The sequence below is a fragment of the Chenopodium album genome, chromosome 5, assembly GCF_948465745.1.
Source record: "Chenopodium album chromosome 5, dcCheAlbu1.1, whole genome shotgun sequence".
Lineage (NCBI taxonomy): Eukaryota > Viridiplantae > Streptophyta > Magnoliopsida > Caryophyllales > Amaranthaceae > Chenopodium > Chenopodium album.
The window spans coordinates 8,381,088-8,396,011 of record NC_137838.1 but is presented as its reverse complement, the minus strand read 5'-3'; the positions used below and the strand labels follow the sequence as shown (position 1 = coordinate 8,396,011).

The window sequence follows — 14,924 nt, the reverse complement described above, 5'->3', positions numbered from 1 at the left end:
ACAATTGATTGCAAACAAGCTCAAAACTTGTATCCCATGCTTGCCTAGACTCCAAACCCCAATCAAGCCAATATTTTTGGTCGAAACCAAACCAACTTGAGTACTTGACCAAGACCACAATTTCACCCTCATTACTTATGCATACGATAAATAAATGTAATCCCTCCGTTTTCAAATACTTGCTCAATTGTTTTTTTTCTCGACCGTTTTTAAATACTCTCTCCATTTCTTTATTTGGAAAGGTTTTACAATATTTAATCTATTTCTTCCACCTAGTGAACCGAACATAAATCATATTTTATTATTTTCATAATCTCTATCCTTTACAGTTTGTTTGGATAAAGAAAGGGGAAGGAAAAGAAAGGGATGAAAGAGAAGAGGAGGGGATGAAAAGGAAGGGGAGGGAAGAATGATGAGTTTTCCTTCCAAATCTCTCCATTGTTGGAGGGATCAATTTCCTACATTTTAATCCTTCCATTTCTCTCCCCTCCAATTCCCTCCATTCCTCATTTGCTATCCAAATGAAAGATACTCCATCTCTCCATTTCTCTTCCCTTTCTTTTCCTCCATTTCCTTCAATCCAAACACACCGTTAATTCTCTCCACTACTTTTGTTTTTTTATTCTTTCACCTACCCCACTATCTCCATATTTTATCACTTTCTCTAATTTCTCCTAAAAGTTCACGTATGGAGAAATAGGAGAAATGGAACAAATATTTAAAAATGGATAGAGTATTTCAAAAGTTCGCCTCACGTGTAATCTCGTGAAAATCACGTGGGGGACACCAGTCAGCAACGGACTTCGACCTCCAGCTGTCTTAACTCGTAAGCATCAACTTCTTCGGTACAAATGATTTTTATATTGCAATAATTTAACCCCTTAAACAAAACTAACACATTTATTAAAAAAATAATAGTAAAAAATCTTGACCGTTAAAAAAAAAGAAAATGAAAAAAAAAAAAGAGAATCTCAGTGAATAGCAAAAACAATACTCCTTCCCCAATCCCCTTTCCTCCAAACCCTCCGCCTTGAACTCTTATCTCTCCTCCCAAACCCCCCAATCCTCTCTCTCTACTTTCTCTCTCTAGAAATTCTCCTCCATTTTCACCCAAAATCCAATTTTGATCAGGACCCATTAATTAATTTGAAGGTAGGAGAGAGAAAGAGGGAGAGGGGGGCAAAATTTTCATAAAAAAAGATGGATTCAGATCAAGGGAAGTTGTTTGTAGGTGGGATTTCATGGGAAACAACAGAGGAGAAGCTCAAAGAGTATTTTGGGCAATATGGTGATGTTTTTCAAGCTAATATTATGAGAGATAAAGCTACTGGTAGACCTAGAGGTTTTGGCTTTGTTCTTTTTTCAGATCCTTCTGTTATTGATCGTGTTCTTCAGGATAAACACACCATTGATGGCAGACCTGTAAGATCATTTGACTCTTTTTGATTGATTTTGTTGGTGTTCTTAAGATTAGTTGATTTGGGATGTTATTTCTTGTGCTGAATTTGATGGGTTATTAAGGGTTTTATGATTTTGATTTGTTTTTGGTCATTTTGTTTTTGGAATATTTTTGAAGTTGCTATACTTAAACTTAGCTTGAAATTTTGGCGTTTTATAGTCTTGGGTAATTGAATTAAGTTATGATCTCAAGTTTGCATGAAATTTTGTTGTTTTAGTATATTATGATGCACATGATGTTTGCTTGAGATGGTTCGTTGTATAAGTATTTGGGGGAATGCCTTTGTTGAATTCAGGTCGAGGCGAAACGAGCTATGTCGAGAGAAGAGCAGCAGAATTCCGGAAGAGCTGGAAGCAACAATGGTGGTAGAAGTGGAGGTGGAGGGGGAAACTTCAGGACTAAGAAGATTTTTGTTGGGGGATTGCCTCCTACTGTAACTGATGAAGTATTTAGGGAATATTTTGAGAATTATGGCCAAGTAACTGATGTAGTTATAATGTATGATCAGAACACACGTAGACCTCGAGGTTTTGGATTCATTTCTTTTGACAGTGAGGATGCAGTAGATAGGGTTTTACAAAATACCTTTCATGATTTGAATGGTAAGCAAGTTGAGGTGAAGCGTGCTTTACCAAAAGATGCTAACCCTGGTATGGGTAGTCGTGGTAGTGGCGGTCTGAATGCTTTTGAAGGTAGAATGGATTCTAATAGATATTTGCAACCTCAGAATGCTGGAGGTGCATTTCCACCTTATGGTTCTTCTGGTTATGGTGCAGCTGGTTATGGATATGGGCCTGCTAGTGGCATGGGTTATGGTGGGTACGCCGGGTATGGGGGAGCAAATCCTGGGTATGGTGGTCCTGCAAGTGCAGCTTATGGAAACCCTAATCTTTCAAATGCCCAAAGGAGTTCATGGAATGCACAGGCTGCCTCTGCTTATGGTGCAGCTGGGTATGGAAGTGCAGGTCCTTGGGCTGCTTCTGGGGCAGGAAGTGGACTAACTGGTCAATCTCCTAGTGGAGCGTCTGGGTATGGATATGGTAATTATGGTGGCAGTGATGGATATGGAAGTGTAGGAAATCGTGCTGGAGGTGCCCCTGGTAGTAATGCCTCTGCTGGTGGAGAGATGCAAGGGGGCTATGGTGATGCCAATGGTCATGGAGGATATGGGGCTGGAGGTTATGGAGCTCAAGTAAATGGACCTCTTGGTGCTCAGATGGGTTATGGTGGTGGATATGGTGGGGCTCGATAAGTGCAGCTGCAGTGGATTTGCTCCAAGCTGAATCATTGAAGCTTGCCCTTCCCAGTGGCAAGGGGATAGCCTGTTCGGATCTCAAGCATACTGTTGGACTGGTTGGCTTGCTTTTATCCCAGTAGTTTGCTGTAGATTATCTTGCTATCCCTTTTTTTTTATTTTTTTTTTTTTTAAGTAATAATTAGTTTTTCGGAGTACTAGTTACTTCTTTTAACTACGTCCATTTGAGTGTAGTTTGGTATCTAGTGTGCTGTTTGATGTTTATTCGGTGTTACTACTGCTCTATTATTTCTCTAGTTTTTGAGTTGTATAAGCTTATATTATGTCTGTATGTTATTTGGTCGATATCTTCTATGCAGTTAACTGAGTTGCTAGTGTCTTTTACTTTCCTGAATGAATCAGGTCACCAGGAAAATATATGTGCATGCATTTCAAACAAGAATTAATCCTTTGTAGTTACCTTGTGTTTATCCTGTGAAGTAGATATCACAAAGATTTAGTGAAGCTTCTCGTACTGGTAGAGATTGGAGCTGTAGACAAGTTGGGTTGATCAGTTCGTAATGGATAGTGATAACGTAGTGGTAGTTGAAGCTTTAACACTGGCATAATCACTTTCTCCCTGTATTTGCCCTTGTGTTGTACAGGAGAGCTGCTCGATTTCTGAAGCAAGGTGGCTACATGCAGCTTAAAATCAGTTTCTGCCAGAGCTTTAAAACTTGCTGTCAGTTTTATTCTGATGAGAGATTGCATTTTGTGAGACTGATCAACCCAAGCGCGTGCTTTGTGGTTCTAATCTTCTATCAAATTGTGGTGAGCTGATGGAAATTTCTAAGCTGATCTCCATCTGGTATGTTGAGTTAAATTGAGGATATATTCTTCCTTGGTTTATCCTATTAGGAAAATTAGATAATCAAAGCTTTTTTTTTTGTCATATAAAATAGAAAAAGGAGTGTTTTACATGGTTTATAATCCAAGTATATAGCTGCTTGTGGCAGTTGAAGTAGGATACAACCCTTTTCATCTGAGGAAGTCTCTCAAAATAGTTGATTAATATTAATTAGTTCCATAAGAAACTGCTTTGTCTTAGCGTTTTCTTTTAGTTTTCTGCAGATTGTTAATTGTTGAATCCATTGGATCTTCATGGTGTTTCGGATCATCATATATAATATATTGATGTTTCACATTACATTCATTTTTTCAAATTTATGTAATCAATTAGTTCATAGATTAAACCATGCCTCATAATTAAAGTTCCTTTTATTTTGGTTGATTGGAAGTTATATGAGGTATCCTTCATAGATCTTAGTAGCTAAAGCTGACGTTTATTGGTGTGATTGTGGCCTTGTGGGTAATATGAATGTGTGATCATGATCTGGGTAGATTAATGAATGATTTTGGACACGTATTATTTAAGCAGTTACTTAGGCTTAGTATCCGGACTTGAGAATCCCAATATGATATCTGTATGTGGAATGATGTCTGGAATCGTAGGTGATATGAAGACTGGTAACCTAATGTACTTACTTTGAGATTGTACATGTTATATTTAGAACTTTCAATATGTCGGGGTTGTAAGGGTAAATACCTTGAATTTAGGGTATTGCAATACGTCTTCTGAAGTCCTGTCATCTTCTGTTTGATTAAGTCCTGTCATCTTCTGTTTGATTGGGTAGAGTTGATGAGAGACAAAGTTGACATACCAAAATGTAGTGGTTGTGAGTAGGGGTGTGCAAAAATTCAGGTTACCTTGACCTAGAGCTGGAACTTGCTAGGAACCTCATGTTCCGGGTAATAAAATTGAGAATCTGGTGCAACAAGTTTTGGTTTTTGGGTAATAAAATTTTGGACCCAGAACCTTTAGGTTCCCTCTAGGGTACATGAAACCGGAACCTATCATTGAAGTCCAAATATAAAAGCCCTATACCAAATTTGTATAAAAGTCGCTACTTACCTCTCTCCCTCCTCTTATTCTTTTTTCATCTTATTCTCAAAGGTTAATTTTGTATTCAATATTCCTAGACAATTACGTTATATTTGTAGTACTGTATTTAAGCTGTAAGCTTTTATTGTGAACATTTTTTTTTTTTTGGTAACAATTTATCAAGTAACTATTAAACATACTTTGAAATACAGGATCGGAATCGAAACTTGCGGTTCCCAATTTTTAGGAACCTGTTGAACAGGTTTCGATTCCGGTTTTTATTTTTAGGAACTTGTTGCAACAGGTTCTAGTTCCGGAGATTTTTAAAGGGTATCTTGCTACGCTCACCCTAGTTGTGAGTGTAAAGTGGCAGTCCTTACGGTTACTGTATTGGGCAAAACTCACGTGGACAACCCAAAAAGAAAATAGAGGCAAATCAACAGAGACGGAAGGAGTACTACCTATGAAGTGATGCAGATTGATGGCATTAGGACTTGGTTATAGGCCTTATAATTAAGGTGATAAACGTCATTTTTGTATAATTAAGGTGACTAAATGAAAACTGATAGAGACTTGTGTCTGATTTCTCCCATTAAACACAACAAAATGACGTTGGATAGCAGTGTAGTGTGTTATAGCTTACGTAGTTTATATTGATAATCTAGTGTACAGTACTACGTAAGGACTAAGCTTAAGAGATAATGTAATTTACACACTTCCAAAGTTCTTTTGTCGCCTAATAACTCAAATTATGGTTTTCTGTATGATTATATAAGATGCAATCAATTCAGATGACGTAATTGTAACTAACACTATCATTTTCAGTACAATTGATGAATCCCATCTCAATAGTATATTTAGAATTGTCATCGTGACATACATTTTGTGGTTAGGTGACACATTGATCATATCATAACAACGACCATTCTAAATATTCATACTCTTATTTTTTTATCGTACTTTTACTTTGGTTAAATTATTTTTTGGATTTTGTTTACTACCTCTGTTTCACAGTTGTTGCAAATTTGAAGGGTGCACGGACTTCTAGGCAAAGTTTGTTTGTAAGTTAAAGAGAAAAATAGAAATGCATGTGATGAAGAGAGAGATAGAGAGAAATGATGAACTAAAAAGGAATAAAATTTTAGGTAAGTAATTTGAGCTTGTTCATGTGTTTGAATAACAAAAGCGAGTAGCCTAAAATTTCTGGGTTTTTTTTTTTGGCTCGATTTAGTTCAGCTTACGACCTTTAATTGTTCCTTGTGTTTACCCTTGAGTAACATCTGCATAATCAATGTATGCAGTTTCAATCTTAATTGATGTTTGAATGATCATACACTGATATTTTCAATGTACAACCTCATTTGAGGAAGCTGTGAAGCTCTCTTAAAAATTGAATCAATCAATGGAACTAATAGAGTGCCAGGAATTCTAGCAAATGGTAATGCAATCTCAAATGTGAAACGAAAAATGGTCGACGCTAAGGGTGTTCTGCATGATCTGATGAACGCTTGTACCGAGTTCAATGAGGTAAGGGTGTGCCTGCAAATGGATCACCAAATGCAGCGAGATTTCCAGGTCGCGAAAATACAATCTGCAGTACACCAGACCTCAAGTTAATGATACATTTCAAAACGGCTCTTTGTTAGCATATCAGCAAAATAAAGGACATGGTATGTTCTTTCTTTTACCTGGTAATTCCCTAATGTCCGTGTCTTGAATCCTGCTGCACAATAGTCAAAATAGTACTCCCATGTTCTTATGAATTTCTCGTCGAAGCCAAGTGAACGAATTTTGCTGGAGATCCAGAAGTAAAAGTAGTTTAGCAGTAATAGCTAGTAGAACAAAGGCCGGAGTGAGTAGAGGTGACTGACTAACCTCTGATGCTCTAGAAAATTTTTTCGCCAGCATCTTAGTGTTTGATAGTAGTGTATCCCAATGTTTTCTATGTGCTCCACACTACAAAGTAAGCAGTTTTGAGTATACACAATTGGTTTCTTTCTTTGTTTTATCACATATATCTTAAGTTTTCGCTAGTTTGCACATACCAAAGTCGAGAGGCAGCAGCCATTGCTGATGTTACTCTGCTCAAGCAAGGTAGACATCCGCCTGGGAATATGTATTCTTTAATGAAATCTGAGCTTCTCCTGTATTCATCATACCGGTCATCCGGTATAGATATGAACTGAAGAATAGCAACTGCATCTCTTAGCAAGATAAATGAAACAAGCAGGAAGTTCTAAGAGGCTAACAGATAACATGATCATCTTCTCTATTGAGCTCATGTGTGCTATTACCTGAAGGACAAGAAGACCGTTAACTGCCAAGATGGATTCGGAACAATGGAAAAATTCCTCCATGAATTCATGGCCTACGGCTTCAAGCATCTCACTGTGCAATATGTAGCAGCATATAAATTTTTTTCAAAAAAAATAAAGATGATACTAACCAACAAAGAGCTAAGCCAGGAAGGGCTTAAGGTCTTACCAGGAGATAATTCTGTCAAATTTATGGGTGCCTGGCAATTGACGATAATCACAGAGCAGAAATCTTATACGATCCTGTGAAAGCTCATGTTAGATTGAAGCAAGAGAAAGAAAGCATAGTATACACTATACAATGTAACATGTTAAAGATGCAATTGACACATTCGCCACTGCATCACTGAGGTAATATCCTGGTGCTAATAACAGACTGTATTACCTGTAAACCAGCCTCTTTCACCCTTTGTTCTGCATATCTGAGTTGTTCTTCTGAAAGAGTAATGCCAGTATATCTGCATCCAGTTCTCTTCACCACTTCGATAGCTAGGCTACCCCAACCACAACCGATCTCAAGCACCTCATGATGTTTCTCTACCCTGGCCTACATCGATGTACTGATAAAATTTAGCTGATGGACAAAGGTTCATGGAATAATTATGAAACTGCAGGAGACGAGCTTATTACCTTTTCGAGTAAAAGAGAGATTTTCCTCATTTGTGCAACTTTTAAGTCTTCATTTGCAGACTATTAAATATTGAGAATCATGGGAAGAACAGTTATAAATTGGAGACACTTATTAACAACACACAACAGAGTTTATGTTTTGATACTAAACACTGATTGTGTTGGAGACTTTAGTTCTGACCTCAAAGACAGCACAAGAGTAAGTCATTGTCTCGTCCAAAAAGAGGGAAAACATTTCGTTGCTCTGATATAAAAAAATAGATGAGGAAACATTAGAAGCCGATATATGTTGCAAGCTAAGCATGATCATGTCAAGTACAAGCCTCAATAGATTGGCCAGCTTCTCATACCAAGTCATAGTGGCGAGAAATATTTCGACGAGCTTGTGTTAGTGTATTTTGCCTAGAAACATGATAGTAGAAATACTTTGCAGATGCAATACCAGCAGTGAAAAGCATTGGTGTCCACCAGCCCCTGAAACCGTTTCATCATTGAAAATTTTAAACCAAAGTTGAAGTATATAACCTGTTCAATGATACCTAAAGATGTAGGCAAGGAATTGATCATGCTTCCATTTAAGCAGACTTACCTCTTTTTGCTGATTTGTGAAGCTGAAGAATTTGAATCTCTGTTGGCAATAAAGATCTGCATAAGGAATTTGGAAAAAACTTAGAAGGAACCGCAATAAATGCAGTATGGACTATAGAGTACTATCTTGACACGAAAACAGAAATGGCTATATTACCATGAAAAGGTTAAGAAGACCATCATTTTTGTCAACAAAGGAGAAGTCTCCATTAATAAATGCATCTGCAAGGCCTAAATCTGCCTGTGTAGCTACCTGCAAGAAGATATCTGAGCTCATCAGTTCTGTATATAGCTACTGTCTGCTCGATTAAAAGTTAACATATACGCAATACTATTTTAGAATGTCCGAATGGTAAATTAACATACTAGTTTATGTTTTTCTCCCTACTCTGTGTAGTACAGCAATGGTTCGGAGGGACTAGACATGAAACTCAAGAAGCATACCTTCCAGTAAAACTGAGGGTTGTGAACTCTTATAGCAACTTTCAAAGGACATCTTTTGCTCGAGCCTTCAAATTTCAAAATAGTGCCACCCTCCTCCAATAAACTGTCATAAGACAAGCTAAGGTTATTAAGAGCAGAAACAAGAAGATAGCATTTCAGAACTCCATTTATTGTAACACTTATTTTGTTCAACCTCAATCAGACGATCATTTGTAAGCCTAACAAGAGCAAGTATTATACTACAAGCACAAGACAAAACGATAACAGATAGAGAAATGGATGTGAAATGTAGATTAATGAACTTACATCAAACAGCCAGCTGAAATAAACCCATTAAGGAATCTAGTTACAAAAAGTCTAGCAGCTGTTTCTGTCAAAGAAGGCACCATCTGTTTCGGGTTTGTTAGAATGTTGAAGCTTTTTCCAAGCACACCTTGTGCAGCAACCATGCCAGCCTAAAAAATAACACCTTACATATCTTCAGAAACTCAACTAGTTCACCTATGTATAACAAGAACAACATTGTGTTATCCACTCTAATGTGATCTGCCTCGTTTAGGAGAGGGTAAGGTAAGGTGCTCACTGCCTTAACCCTGTATCAAATTTATTACGCAAATTGTTCTCGAGCAGTACTAATTATGTGAAAAAGAAAAACAGAAATATACCTTCAATCCATCCTCATGAAAGCCATAGCCTGAAATAAAGAAAAAGGAGTAATAAGAACAATTGATTTGAAATTTATACAACCTTTTCCGGTCTAGACTACTGTAACAATTTTTCGAGGCCTCACCAACCTTGATATGCTCCACAAAACCATATTCCTCTTGTTCCTTGAATATTACCAAGGTCAAGGGAAGCCTTTGTTGCCGCGACAGAGGGTACAGGATGACCAGTTGTCCATTTAAGCAACATATTTTCTGGTTGATGAGGTGGATTAAGAGTCACAAGAAAAGGAAGGCTGGACTCGATATTCTGCATAGTTAAAAAACCAAGGAATGAATCCTAGGATGATCATTACAAAACTTACTCACTCAAATATCAAAACTGGTACAGGAAATAAAACAGAATTATATGTACCTGTAGTACATTTAGCCAGTATGTTAAACACAATTTGTTGTCAATGGTCCCAAGAAAATTCCACGCGCTCCACGCTGCTGGATTTTTGGGCATGAAATTTATATCACGATGGAGATATATATCACTGTGAATATGAAGTCCAAAACCATTGATTTCAATTAGTTAATATGAAAAAAAAAAAAAAAAAGTTCAGCTTCAACATCTTATACATGATCCACACTTCATCAGAGAAAATAGCGCGATCACAAGTGGATTTATCTTAATAACACAATGTCATTCATCTGTTTAAGTCGAAAAGAAAAGGAAATTGAACCTGTAAACATATTGGAATGCACCCAATATACTTCTTTCATCATATGTTGCTTGGTTTCCTAGCATTTGTATGGCATCTGGTGCATGAACCGCTATGATGCATCTGTCATATACGTCTTTTGAACCATCACTACATAACAAGGTACAACCTGCAAAAGAATTAATCCATGAATTTAAAATTAAGGCTCTGATAATTAGTCTCAAGTATGAGCTCAATCTGCTGCTGTTAGTATGAGTTACAGTCTTTAATAACAAGAGTTGTATTAAGCTAGATATAGTTTTGTTCATGTGACAACTTTAGAATTCGCGGATGCAAATCAAGACACCAACTAGACAGACATAATCTTAATATACAGATCACGGTAATGAGTGATTTATTTAAGTCCTTAAAACGAAAACTGCAATTATAAACTGTTAAAACACAGGATCACCATGAATTTCTCTGTTTTAGTGTGGTCGCGGACTTAATAATGATGTGTCTACTCACCCTCATCACTCGTTGAAACATAAATCACCTCACTACTGGTTTTTACTTGAACTCCTTGATTCTCTAGCTCCTCCCTAATCTGTAAGAGACATCGTAGATAGCATACCAATGATTACAAGCATTACAAGAGAAGGGTTACACCTTTGGTTTATAGATTAAAAGCTAGAATGAGACCTTATTTACATAACAATGTGAGCGCCCTTTCACAGTAAGCCATTGTGGACGGCCAAATAGCTGTCAGAAACAATTGTTCAGCTTATCAATGAGAAAGGCAAAAATGTGCAATAGTATAATAGGTTGGAGAAATGAACCTGAAGCAAGTGGTGGTTACGACAGAAGGAAAGTATGGAGAAAGCCGAAAAGTTCATCACTGTCTCTGAAGGGCAAGACCAGATTGAAGCACACATTGGAACCTACAAATGTTAAGTAACAGGTCTTGATGAATAATGCATACAGAACACTGACATACACAAACAGAAATCGCGATGAAAACTTTTGTGAATCTTACAAGATAAGCCTTCTGAAACAACTCAGAGTAACCTCTAGACTTGATAAATTGGCCAAGAGTTTGAGTCCGATCCATCTCTGGGTTATTTTCAAGCTCTTCTAGGTACCTTAAGAGAAATTTGTCAATGCCATAAGTGAAAGCAATACAATAACTCATTTACTCTACAATGAAGTGCACGCCGCCTGTTATGGCTAGCTACACATAAGGCCATGTTTGATTCACCTGCAGAATTGAACTGAACTGATGCAAGTAATACTGATATTTTTTTTTAATGATCACAACTGATTTTTATCGATTATTAATCAATTGACATTCATATTCTTCATAAAATTCGGCTTACTTAAAAGGAGTCATGTTGAAAAAACACAATGGCTTACATGATCACTTCATTCTTGAACTTGATGATTTCCTGGATCATTTTCCAAAAGTATGGATTTACTGCATTAGTTTTCTGAGCAAACAAACCACTTATACCATTTCGACTTCCCCATTCACATCCGCGGCCTTTATCTAAACTAACAGAAAATGACATATCAGAGTCCTCCATTTCAATGCCAAGGCTTTCAAAGAGCTCCATCATATTTGGATATGTAACCTGTTCAATGATATCATAATTTCCAATATTAGAGAATTCAAATCACATCATCATAGTTGATTAAACCATAATTTACTTGTCAAATTAAATTATCATATCAATTTTTCCTAAGAATCTTAGCATGTTGAACTTAAACTTTGTGATTGTAACCTTACATTAGATATTTAGTTCATTTTCCCAGCAATTCTTATTTCTTAAGAAGGAAGTATTAAGTTAGAGCTAGATGGGCCCAATTTATTTGAATTTGGGTTCAAATTTGGCCCAATTGGTCATGCCACTTTTAGAGACTTGACCCTAATTGATTTTTATTAATAAGAACAACTTATTGTAAGCTTTAAGTAATCGATCAAATGATAAGGTTTGTACTTTGTATGAATTATATATCCTATATGACTTGATCTGGGGTGAGCTACCACTCTCAATGAATATGATTGACTACAAGAGTGTCCGTACTTGACTAGAGAGACTTATAAAGTAAAACTATAAAAGGTCGGGTCAAAATCAATTGGATCATTTATTCATCTTACATTCTTATCAACTTTTTTAAAAAAAAATTATAAACATGTTACACGATCGTCCAAAGGACCCCATCGAGTGAAGTTATTTTTAGCTTATTGTCAAAAATATTTAATTTACGTTAAGTCACTTTCAATATCTCTTTCTTTAGTCCAATAGAGAAGTTGATTAAGGGGACACAAAGAAGGAGAAAAGGGCACATAAAAAAGAAAAGGACTTACCCGATTAAAGACCATAAAACCTAGGTCCAAGTCAATGCCATCAAAACGAACCGTTTTGGCATGTCCACCTAAATAATCTTCTTTCTCATACAACACCACATTTATTCCTGTTTTTGCAACTTCATATGCTGCTCCTAGTCCACTTATTCCTCCACCTACCACTGCAACTCTCATCTCTTTTTCTTCTTTATTTTCTGATTTTTCTAATTTTAAAAAAAAATCAAATTCACAAATTAAATCACCATTAGTATAATAACACATTGGCAAATTAAGATTGTTACACATAGCTATTGCACCTTAATTTGGTATGTAAGCACAATTAACAATTGGAAAACTCGGGGGGGGGGGGGGGGGGAGGAAGATTTGAACTCTTGACCTATTAATTGGAGCAAATTAAAACTAGCTAGTTATACAATTTCACCAATGGTTATATTATGATGGTAAAAAAATGTGTAAGGGTTAGGCCACGGATATCTCTTAAAACTTCCACCACTAATGAGTAAATTTTATATTATAATAAAAGTGAATTTGTCGAAACTAAAAGTACATATAGATATAGGTAGTTACGAGTCTTACGACTGCTTAGAAAATTAAAAAGTTGTAAATTGTGATTAATGTATACAAGAAAGAGAAGAAATAAACTTGAGACATCTTTGGATCAATACTTTCATTACAAAAATGAGAATTTATATGAATTCAACTATACATTTGCATTTATATATAAAATGAAAAATAAAATATCCCAAAAAATAAAACCAATGTAAATTACCTTAAAAAGTTGTAGTAACTTCAAAGTTTAAGCGCAAACAACATACACCAATTCTGTAGTTTGGAATGAAAATGGAGTGTGATTATTGATTAATAATTTTGAAGGATAAGAAAAATCTTTGTGGCCTGCAAAAAACTTTAGAAATCACAAGAATGAAAGAAATATATACGACATATAGTGGGAAAAGATAAGCCAATAAGGACATTATTCATTGCATTGGGATGGGTCTACAATATTGCGATATGAAGAGATAGTAACACTTTTAATGTGCTCATTTATACTTCTCACGCGCTCATGCCCAAATTTTAAGGTGTAAGTATGGTCGATCAGGTTGGGTTCAGTTCAACCAATGTAAATTTTCAGATTTGAATTGAAGTGATTTATATATGTACGGAGTATGTTTGTGTTTATTCGTTATAGTGAATACAGTATAAAATAGCATTTATCTTGTTCGGTTTTATTTTATTTTTTATTTTTTTGAACGGTTGTTTGGTTTAATTTATACCAGTGCAAAAAATGTAATTTGTATAATTTTGTCTTTAATCAATAAAATTAATTGTGCAAGTAATCAATTGCAATCAATTATAATCAATGCTAATAAATAATACGGAGTACTCCATATATTTGCAATCAATAAATTAAAATTACTTAAATTTAATTTGAATAATTAATTTCATTTTAGTAAGAATAAGTTACAAGTAATTGATTATGCACTATATATACTTATATACACTAGACTAGTAAGGTAGCATACGTATTATAAAAAGGAAAAAAAAAAAAATATTTGTTCATAATTTACTTCAAATCAAATACAAATAAAAGTACCATAAAATATTGATACTCCTATTATTTAGGGTTATTATGTATTTTTAAATGTTAACAAAAAAAACAAAGTTGCTTCTCGTTATTAAAAAAAAAAAAAGTTTACTTCTGGCTAACACATTGAAATTTTTTGACGTCATTCACCTCTTTGATTCTTTTTGTTTTCCTTATTTAGTTTTTTTTTTTAAAAATAAAATTAGTGCAAAATAATTAAAAAAAAAAAAAAAACTGAAGGAAGTAATATTTATAAAATCAAATACATTGTATTGTCCGTACAATATTATTGATGAAAATGTTTGATAAATAATTGTATTATGTATGATTACTATTTACGGAATACTAAACAAACATCAAAATTGAACCAACTCGTGGCATGAAACGAAGTCTAAAAAATCAGTGACAAATAAAGCACCACGTAGGGCTTCTCTTATCCGATCCTATTATTGCCTACAAAGTACAAACTATTCCAAGATCCAAGTTGGTAGAAATGGTTGATTATAGAACTTTCCAATAAATCACAACGTTATTATTATTATTATTATTATTTTTTATTTTTTTTATTTTTTATTTTTTTTTTGGGTTCAAGTTCTAATAATTGTGAACACATACATAGCAATTCAACGTGGTTCACGAGTAACCCCTTACGTGACCCATCCACGACTATATTATTTCCTCCTTATTTTAGTACTTGTATATTTTAGAGTTTTACATTGTCAATTTATCACATTCTCTTCTTAAACTATAATTTGTGATTTATGGAATAAAAAAATGTAGACATTTAAAGATTACCAAGTATTCCATTGAGTAGTTGTTAAGGTATACCCTAAAGCTCAAAACTGTTAAACGAAGCCCAAAGCTATGAAGATTCGGGTTTCAAGTTTGAGTCGAGTGAAACATCATAATCACATTTCTTGGCTACTAGTGAACTAGTCCGATACAACTCATACAAGGTACTCTTGTACTCCCGTAAGTAATTAATATACAAGTAGTTACAATACAATGTAC

General features: G+C 35.2%; 2 protein-coding genes across 3 annotated transcripts; one reads left to right on the top strand and one right to left on the bottom strand.

Moving 5' to 3' along the window:
• Positions 1-998: 998 nt before the first annotated feature.
• On the top strand, positions 999-3,900 carry LOC145631777 (heterogeneous nuclear ribonucleoprotein 1-like). Its single transcript, XM_081683953.1, has 3 exons — positions 999-1,422; positions 1,755-2,812; positions 3,359-3,900. The coding sequence occupies exons 1-2, from the start codon at positions 1,201-1,203 to the stop codon at positions 2,709-2,711; spliced, it is 1,179 nt and encodes a 392-aa protein (XP_081540079.1). The 5' UTR covers positions 999-1,200; the 3' UTR covers positions 2,712-2,812; positions 3,359-3,900.
• Positions 3,901-5,880: 1,980 nt separating this feature from the next.
• Positions 5,881-13,354, bottom strand: LOC145631775 (uncharacterized). Of its 2 annotated transcripts, XM_081683950.1 has the most exons (25): positions 13,098-13,354; positions 12,329-12,531; positions 11,374-11,591; positions 10,997-11,102; positions 10,800-10,901; positions 10,663-10,722; positions 10,489-10,567; positions 10,003-10,150; positions 9,690-9,813; positions 9,407-9,584; positions 9,278-9,306; positions 8,919-9,067; positions 8,613-8,715; positions 8,326-8,421; positions 8,170-8,225; positions 7,931-8,054; positions 7,762-7,824; positions 7,581-7,640; positions 7,336-7,497; positions 7,120-7,193; positions 6,930-7,023; positions 6,681-6,817; positions 6,511-6,591; positions 6,324-6,429; positions 5,881-6,226 (listed from the first exon to the last, which is right to left on the bottom strand). In XM_081683950.1, exons 2-25 carry the CDS (start codon positions 12,500-12,502, stop codon positions 6,155-6,157), a joined length of 2,595 nt encoding a protein of 864 aa, XP_081540076.1. In that variant the 5' UTR covers positions 12,503-12,531; positions 13,098-13,354; the 3' UTR covers positions 5,881-6,154. The 2 variants fall into 2 exon arrangements, with proteins under 2 accessions (XP_081540076.1, XP_081540077.1); XM_081683951.1 differs by lacking the exons at positions 12,329-12,531; positions 13,098-13,354 and having other exon boundaries at positions 10,997-11,091; positions 11,374-11,509.
• Between the last annotated feature and the right edge of the window lie 1,570 nt (positions 13,355-14,924).